This window comes from Prunus dulcis, chromosome 5 (assembly GCF_902201215.1).
Source record: "Prunus dulcis chromosome 5, ALMONDv2, whole genome shotgun sequence".
Classification (NCBI taxonomy): Eukaryota; Viridiplantae; Streptophyta; class Magnoliopsida; order Rosales; family Rosaceae; genus Prunus; species Prunus dulcis.
In genome coordinates, this window is record NC_047654.1 from 10,483,209 (window position 1) to 10,492,683 (window position 9,475).

Here is a 9,475-nt window from a genome sequence, read left to right on the forward strand (position 1 = left end):
CCAACTGTGATATTCTCACACACCTATGGCGGCTTCAAGACGTTGCCTAAAACCAAAACAATTGGATCTCCAAAATCTTACAGGGAGATGTACCACATGTCTATAATTTTATTTTATCCTTTTCTTTGTTGGCTTTGTTTGGACGTAGACTTTTTCCTACGTGGAGAAATTTTTGTATGTTTCGAGTACACCGAAGTCCAAAAATATTTCGACCATCTAGAAGACTATTAAGCCCAAAACTATATTCTAAGCGCGTTTGTTTACATTTCAGCATTTCCTGGGTCGGTAATTATGACACTCATCATCATATTTCCACTCTTAAATCATTAATTAATCAAACAAAATATCCAAACTCCAAACACTATATATATAACACACTACTCTTCCATCAACTCCACAAACAACTACTCCCTCCACTTCCAAGTTTCATCCACAAAACCAAACCAACTACAAAAGCAGAGAACTTTTGTTTTCCAACTTTTTTATCGGAAAAGAAAAGGAAACATGGCTTGGAAAACAAGTGATGCGGAGTCTTTGAGATCATCTGATGAGCAGAAACGCAAAAAGAAAATCAAATTGGCCATATATATTACTATTTTTGTTGTGTTTCAGATCATCGTTATCACCACAATGAGTCTCACTGTGATGAAAGTTAAGACCCCCAGGTTCAGGCTAGGCAGCATCAATGTCGAAAGCTTCGTATCTGACTCGGCAGCGCCTTCATTCGACACGAAATTCACAACCCAAATCAAGATCAAGAACTCAGCCAACTGGGGTTCCTACAAGTTCAATGCTGCCAATATCACGTTTCAACACCAAGGAGCGACTCTGGCTGTAATTGATATCGCAAAGGGCAAGGCTGGATGGCTTTCGACCATAAAAAGAACTGCGGAGGTGAGTTTGAAGTCAAGTGCAATAAATGGTTCAAACTTTGGAAGTGAATTGAGCAGCGGGGTGTTGACGCTCAACAGCGTAGGAAGATTGAACGGAAAAGTTGCAATTATGTTCATCATGAAGAAGAAGAAGGCCGCCAACATGAACTGCACCATAGCTCTTGATGTGGCAGCCAAGTCGGTCAAATCTTTACACTGCAAGTGAAGACACACAAGCAAAGCAACGAGTGCAGGAGGGTGGAATAGAATTGCATGATTTCTATATCCTCTTCAGGAATCAAATTGCGGCTGAACAAGAGTAGTGTTTTATTTGTTATGTTATAGTTTTTGTTTGTGCGACGCTTGAATTTGTACTTATTTAATCTTTTACTAGTGAGCCACTTTTTTTTATACTGTTTTTTACCGGGATTTTAATGATATTCGGAGTACTCTCAATTATAGAGCTGTGAAGTAAATTTGATGAATACTGTCATTTTGTGAGGTAAAATTGCCCCTAGCCCCCTAACATCACTACTGGACATGCTCTTAACTACAATTTAGAGAAATGTCGGCAAAATGTGCTTCAAGGCTTCAATCATGCTAAAGCTATCTTGCTACTAACAAGCTCAAGTTTTGTACGCTTCTAATATGGGGAGAAAGAAAGTGACTCTGAGTAGCTCCGTGTTCAATATTCCAACTGCTAAGTTTTACTCACTAAATGACGTTTAAGTGTTTGATTGATTGAAGTCTGACCAATTTTAAATTTTATTTATTATTAACAAGTAAGATATTGAAACATACACCGATCATTTAGTGAATTTAATCTCATCTCACTTTAAAATTGTCAGAGTAATTAAAAGATCATTGTTCAATGAAAATGTTGAAATTAAAAAGATAATAAAAATTGATCACTAGCTAAAATAACTAGAATGGCCAGTGTAGCCTATAAACACTATTAGTCATACATATCTAAAAGCAACTTGGATAAGTATCTGTGAATGTCATGATCAAAGAAAAAAAGCAAACAGGTGGACAGGAATCTTCTAATGGGATTAATATCTCCTTGAATGGTCATGGCCCTATACCTATATGTTATTCGTCCTCCCTCCTGGCTTGCAACTTGCAAAGTTGGGTAGAGAAAATTATACACATGACAAAATATCTTTTATTGGTCCCATTTACTGTTTGGCTTTGTTCCTTCCTTCCTCCTCATAAATAAAATACTTTTTTTCTTTATGTTGATTTATTTAAGCCTCAAGTTTTTGGGGTGTGTGGTGTTTTTCATGCTTCTTCTCTGTACAAGTGTTTTGGGGAGCAGACATCATTTCTTTTCTATTGTAGTATCATTGGATGATGTTAGGCCATGTTTGGACATTAACACGTTTGCCACGGTTGAGATTCCTTGATCATGATGGAGGAACCTCCTGCCTTAATTATGGAAAGAAAAGAAAAGAAAATTCATATCACTCAGCAAAAATGGGCAGATGCTTTCAAGCACCACCAAAGACGACAACAACTTGGCAACTTGGGTTTATTTTTTTATTCGGCATAAGATGGTCATCACATCCAAAACTGTTCAAGTGGTGGCTCTTATGCAGCACTCAAAAGCCCCACAGGGTTGTTTGTTGCCTAATAAAAAAGATTACAAATATAATTCAGCCAGTGTGTATCTGTGCATGAAAAGTCCTCATCTAGGCTTGAGGTCCAAAAAGGACGACTGGGACCACAAGAAGGTTCGGGATACAATAACACCAAGTCAACATTTTACAGTAGGTGACTTTGGCGTTTCAACATCAACAGTAAAAATAAAATAAAATAAAAACAAACAAACAAAACCCCGTTTATGTCAGGTCATTTTCCTGGAAGCAAAGCCCATTGAGAAAATTGCAGACACACCACCAGTCTATAAGTATTACACAACACTTCTTCACTGCAATTACCACAAACACAAGTCCTCCATTTCCCAATCCATCTCTGAGAAGCAAATCACCCCATTAAAAAAGAACAAGTGAGAAGAAGAAAAATGGCTGAGAAGGATGGAGATCATGAAGCAAACGCATACCACCAGTCCGAGGAGCTCAAACGCCAGAAGAAAATCAAAAGGTTGAAATATTTTGGTATTTTCATTGTGTTTCAAGTCATAGTCATCACCATATTCTCACTCACTGTGATGAAAGCTAAGACTCCAAAACTCAAGTTGGCAAGCAACGTCTATATCCAAACACTCACCTATTCCCCGGCAACACCTTCGTTCGACATGAGCTTCATAACACAAGTCAGAGTGCGAAACCCAAACTGGGGTCCTTTTAAGTTTCGTGACGGCACCATCGTGTTTACGTACCAAGGTGTGGTTGTTGGGCAAGTTTATATTCCAAATGGCAAAGTCGGATTGCGATCCACCAAAAAAATCACTGTGCTTGTGAATGTGAATTCCAATGCGTTGCCAGGCAAGTCTGCTCTTGGAAATGAGCTCAGCAATGGGTTGCTGTTGCTGACTAGCACAGCCGAGTTGAAGGGAAAGGTTGAGTTGATGCTGATCATGAAGACAAAGAAGACAGCTGAATTGAGCTGCTCTATGGTGTTCAATTTGGCAGCAAGGTCTCTCCAGAATTTGGATTGTAACTGAGAATCGAGCCAATTTTAGTTTTATGTCTACAAATTTTGATTATTATATTGTTTACAAATTCTGTTGGGATTATATATAGAATATACAGATTATAGTACAAACTCCAATTCTACTTTAAATTCTTTTCCCCATGCGTTTTATATATTCCAAAAGGCAGTACATATATATATGTGTGTGAACTTCAAATTTCAAGGTAACATAGATAAAACTAAAAACAATTTTAAGCTGTTTTTGTTTCATTCATTCTCCTTCATCTCTCTTTTCCCCCAATGTATTTGCTCGCTACCTCTAACAAAAATTAAAATTAAAAACAGAGAAGTTACCAAACGAGACCTTAGTGTCAAGGATTGTGCTTGAACTGACTGGCCTTGAGACCAGGACTACATTTTCTTATAGTTGGTGGCATTGGAGTTGAAATTATTTTCTTTTTATGAGACTCTCTATGAGTTGCTTCATAAGTCAAAACTAAAATTGGCCAAGTTTTGGAATGGTTTTTAATGCATGACAAATGATAAAGCTGTTAGTTGAGGGGTGAAATCAAGGCCTTTCTTTTTGTCCCAGTACGAAAGGGATTGATGGAAAACATAACTTAAGAAGTAATGTTGAAAACAATGCATAATATATGACTATTGAGCAAAACACAGAGTAAAAATCAGGACATTTCTCGATCCAAACCACACACTAAAACTCTCACAAGAACAGAGGGCAACATCATTGGGACTTTTTCGACATGTTTTTTATCCTTGTTCTGCAATCTACATCCCCATTTAAAGATGGACAAGTTCTTGTCTACTAGGTGGCCTTTGAATTTTGGTTCATTTGACAAGTTATCTCTCGTATATTTTTATTTTTACCCAATTACTTTTCATATGAAAAACTGAGTAAAAAGCCAACGGGGTCTAGTCCAGTGGAAAAAGGACATTGACTTGCATATTAGTGGTTTCATGTTCGAACCCTTATGGCACCTTGCTAGTGTCTATGAGAACTCCATCTCCCCTTATAGTTTAAACTGAAAGAAGTGTAATTCTTGTTATTGAATAAAGTGTTACAAAGGGCTTTTATACACAACAACTATGCTGAGCTGTCATAACTAATGACAGATAAGAATATATTAGTAAACAGAACATATAACTAATCTAACAAATGAATAAGTAATTACTGCCTTTATAAATTATCGCTTGTATTGAAAAAGAAAAACCGACTTAAAAAAGAAAGAAAAAAAAACAGAGGTCGCAATTGGGCCTTATGTCATGGGCAGAGTGAAAGAAAGAGCATCAAAACCAAAAAAACAAAATATCTAAGGAAGTGTTGGAATTTTATCTCTGGCTTTGTTTCTTGGGAAAAAGACTAAGAAGCTTGATGCCAAAGCAATTTAAATCAGATGCTGATGCAGTTGTATTCATTGAGGTATCATTTCTCTGAAATGTCATATTTGCACAGTTTCATTTGCACGATTCACATTCTATCTTCCTCATTCAGAGCAAAACATTGACTGAATAATAAAATAAAGTTCCTTAAATCCTAGGCCATGTTTGGTTGAATTGTCTTCGGAAATTTGCAGTCTTCAACTATCCCAATTCTTGCTTGTATTCAGGGACAACAGAACAAATCATATTAATTTAATTTAATTTTAAAAACCAATATTTTCAAACACCGTTCACAAGGTGATTAGTATAATATTTTTCACAACACGTTTTCACATTTGATTGGGAGATTTGGTCTATGGCAACGGATAGATTCGAAGCTTCTGTTGATATTTATTTTGGCATTGAAGGTTCTGATGATATTTAAAATGTCCAAATCTCATGGTCGAAAAGTCGTCCATCATCTAGAAGTCAATAGTAATCACCGTAGGACGCGTTTGGGGTCCGCAATAAAATTCTTTTTTCCAAAACTAACACGTTGTTCCTGGAAACTAATTATTTCCACCACATAAGTCATTGAAATAGGCCCGACAGCCCAAACACTATATATGGCGCACTTCTCTACCTTCATTTCCACAACTAACTTCCTCTGCTTTCAAGTTTCATCCTAGAAAACAAAACCCAGAAAGCAAAAGCAGAGAAACCTTTCTTTCCAATTTCATATCAGAAAACACAAACAAAAAAAGTTCACATGGCAGAGAAAACCAACCAGGCCTATCCCTTGGCACCATCAAACGGTTACACAAGAAGTGATGGAGAGTCTCAGCTGTCCGCTGATGAGCTGAAACGCAAGAAGAAAATCAAATTGGCCATATATATTACTATTTTTGTTGTGTTTCAGATCATCGTTATCACCACAATGAGTCTCACTGTGATGAAAGTGAAAACCCCCAGGTTCAGGCTAGGCAACATCAATGTCGAAAGCTTCGTATCTGACTCGGCAGCGCCTTCATTCGACACGAAATTCACAACCCAAATCAAGATCAAGAACTCAGCCAACTGGGGTTCCTACAAGTTCAATGCTGCCAATATCACGTTTCAACATCAAGGAGCGACTCTGGCAGTAATTGATATCGCAAAGGGTAAGGCTGGATGGCTTTCGACCATAAAAAGAACTGCAGAGGTGAGTTTGAAGTCAAGTGCAATAAATGGTTCAAACTTTGGAAGTGAATTGAGCAACGGGGTCTTGACGCTCAACAGCGTAGGAAGATTGAACGGAAAAGTTGCAATTATGTTCATCATGAAGAAGAAGAAGGCCGCCAACATGAACTGCACCATAGCTTTTGATGTGGCAGTCAAGAACGTCAAATCTTTACACTGCAAGTGAAAAAAACAGACCATGATTTGATTTCTTTCAACTTGTTTTAAATTTCTGCAAATTTTTTGTGGTTTGTTTATGAATTATTGTATGGGTATATATACACTTCCCAGGCACAATTTTGCAATTGTGCTATTTCGTTATATACAGATTGGTTGTGCTTTTTCTTTTTATGCAATTTTTTCTGTTTCTGTTATATACAATTTTGCAAAGTCTGAACTGATTCAGTCTTCATTTTTTCGAATCTGATGGGCTGCCCACTTAATAATATAAGATTGAAATATTTAATATAAGAAAGGTGACGGGCTTAGAGACTGCAACTTGCATTGATTCGGTGAAAGAAAAGAAAAAACTAAGAGAAAAGTTAATGAAGTGGTCAAGTAGTTATATTCAAGATAGTGACCACTCTTTCCTCAAAGCAATGTTTACATTATTATGTAGCGCGCCAACCTGGGTTGACTATTACCGACATAAGATAAACTTGGGACTTGTCAAATTTCTCAGGAGAGAGGACTAATCACAAGTTGTTCGGTTTGATGCTGGCTAATTTGTCCTGACTCTAAATGGGGAAATTTTTTTCAAATTACCCCAAAAAATTGTTTTGACCGTTACCAGCCCTTTTTGATATGAAAAGATCTAAATGCCCTTAAGAAACATCCTTTGTCTATAGCAAAGTTGTCAAATAACATCATTACAGTTAGTTGAAGAATTGAGTGTCGAGATGGAATGAGTTGTCGAATGAAGTTGAACGTCTTGTTAAATATACGTTCATGTGAAACACATGGGCTGCTGGAAATATAAATCATTTTAGTTTATAATTATGTGGTCGCTCTAATCTTTTAATTTAGTCGTAAAGTATGTAACTTAATTGCAAAGTCTGCTGCTTTATGACTTGTGCTTTAAATAAGCTTTGGATAGGTTGATTACATTTCAAATTAATTTAGTTACACATAATTACGAGGTTAGGAAGATGTTTGTTTATTTCAGAATACAGAGGCATGAACCAGACCTACTCAATTATTTTTAAATAAAAAATACGCATACTTAATGACACTATGCTTGTTTTGGTCAATCTTGGTATGAGTGGAAAATGAAAAGCTGAGACACAACATTTCCATGTGAGAATTTGAACTATATTCTTTTAAATTAGGAGGTCTAATTAGTAACATTTTAAAGGATACGGTAAAATACATGTGTTGTTTTTCAAAATTAAACGTACTGTCCACATAAACATATTATGCAAGTATTTTTTTTTTTATGTTTAATACACATTGTTTACAAATTTTGGAATAATATAAGTAAAATTCTCATTTCACACACGTATTTTCACATAATATTAAACGAATAGACTATATTTTAAAAATTAAATAAATAACATTAAAATACTATTTAATGAGAAGTATTCTTTACTATCTTTTTTTTAGTTTTGTTTAATAATATATGTATATATTTTCTTTGTATTTTCTTTCTTTTTATATTTTACTTAACTATGCTACGGTGCTTTTGAGATCTTCAACATCTATATTTAGTGTTGTTGCTCAAAATGATTAGGCCAAGGTTGAGTTCAACTTAGTGATGAGGTGTGATGGATGATGGATGAAGGTGAGGACCTTCACCAAGTATGTGAGGATTTGGGCAAACGATAAACATATTGAAGACAAGATATACGTGGTTCACTCGAATGATGGGCTACGTCCACAGAGAAGGGTGTTCTCATTATGATAATGTTTGTTTACATTTGTACAAGGGGATTAGACCCAAATATAAAGATAACAAGTGAAAAGCCCAGTCCAGAGATAGATCCAGAAGAGAGAGTCCAAGGCCTAAGGGTCTAGATCCAAGATCCGGATCCCCTTATAAGGAAAGAGCAGTCTTCTTTTATAGGTGAGGGAGAGTCTCCATCTCTTGTAGTTTTCCGATGTGGGACTCCTCTTGCTTTGCTTAGAGTTGTGATTTGTGGTGATGCTTCTTTGGCTAAGGTGATGACCTCTCAAAGCGTGGCACTCGAATGATCTAGCCTAGCTAGTTGCTCGGTCAGTTATGGTACAAACAGTAGTCCCCCAAGTTCTCAAGTAAGAAGGTACTTCTTGGTTGGGGACTTGTAATTTTAAGTGCACTGGCCGAGCAACACCATAGTTCATCTTCCAAGCTGTATAGTGCACTGCACATAGTCCCCTAAATCCCCGAGTAAGAAGGACATTGGAGGGAGAAAACTTGGCACGAGGGTGCCGAAGGTTAAAAGGTTGCCGAAGGCACAAAGTTGCATGTCGCGAAGTGAAGTGGCTGGGCACGAGGGTGCCGAAGGCGACACAAGATGTGGCTAGGTATGAGGGTGCCGAAGGTGACACAAAACTTGCATGTCGCAAGACGATGTGGCTTGGCAAGAGGGCGCCAAAGGCTCAAAGCTTGCATGTCACAAGATAAAATGTCGAAAGGCACGGGGTGCCGAAGGCTCAAAGCTTGCATGTTGCAAGGTAATGTACCTAGGCACAAGGGTGCCGAAGGTGACACAAAGCTTGCATGTTGCAAGGCAACGTGGCTAGGCACGGGGGTGCCGAAAGTAAAGGGGATGCCGAAGGCGACACAAAGCTTGTATGTTGCAAGGCAATATGGCTAGGCACGGGGGTGCCAAAGGCAACACAAAGCTTGCATGTTGCAAGACGATGTGGGTAGGCATGTGGGTGCCGAAGGCAACACAAAGCTTGCATGTTGCAAGGCAATGTAGCTAGGCACATGGGTGCCGAATGGGACACAAAGCTTGCATGTCGCAAGGTGATGTGGCTAGGCACGTGGGTGCTGAAGGCGACACAAAGCTTGCATGTTGAAAGGCAATGTGACTAGGCAAATGGGTGCCGAAGGCAACACAAAGCTTGCATGTTGCAAGGCAATGTACCTAGGCACGTGGGTATTGAAGGTGAAATAAAGTTTGCATGTGGCAAGGCAATGTGGCTAGGCACATGGGTGCCGAAGACGACACAAAGCTTGCATGTCGCAAGGCGATGTGGCTAGGCACGGGGGTGCCGAAGCGACACAAAGCTTGCTTGTTACAAGGCGATGTGGCTAGGCACGTGGGTGCCGAAGGAGAACCAAAGTTTGCATGTGCAAGGCGATGTGGCTAGGCACGGGGGGTGCCGAAGGCAAAAAGGGGGTTGCGAAGGGTGCTGAAGGAAAAAATGCAAGTGTGCATTTTTTATTATTATTTGGAGAAATAATAATGAAAATAGCTTTTTTTTTT

General features: G+C 38.2%; 3 protein-coding genes across 3 annotated transcripts in view; all 3 read left to right on the forward strand.

Annotated features, from left to right (window-relative positions):
* Positions 1-630: 630 nt before the first annotated feature.
* On the forward strand, positions 631-1,098 carry LOC117629018. Its single transcript, XM_034361550.1, has one exon. The coding sequence runs from the start codon at positions 631-633 to the stop codon at positions 1,096-1,098; it is 468 nt and encodes a 155-aa protein (XP_034217441.1).
* Positions 1,099-2,739: 1,641 nt separating this feature from the next.
* LOC117628124 lies at positions 2,740-3,599 on the forward strand. Its single transcript, XM_034360496.1, has one exon. The coding sequence runs from the start codon at positions 2,896-2,898 to the stop codon at positions 3,496-3,498; it is 603 nt and encodes a 200-aa protein (XP_034216387.1). The 5' UTR covers positions 2,740-2,895; the 3' UTR covers positions 3,499-3,599.
* A 1,906-nt stretch (positions 3,600-5,505) lies between these two features.
* The window catches only part of LOC117627499, a 7,818-nt gene continuing 3,848 nt past the window's right edge, over positions 5,506-9,475 (forward strand). Inside the window, exon 1 of the mRNA XM_034359616.1 lies at positions 5,506-5,763. Within this exon, the coding sequence (XP_034215507.1) occupies positions 5,614-5,763 (150 nt within the window). The 5' untranslated portion in view covers positions 5,506-5,613. The remainder of the gene's footprint in view (positions 5,764-9,475) is intronic.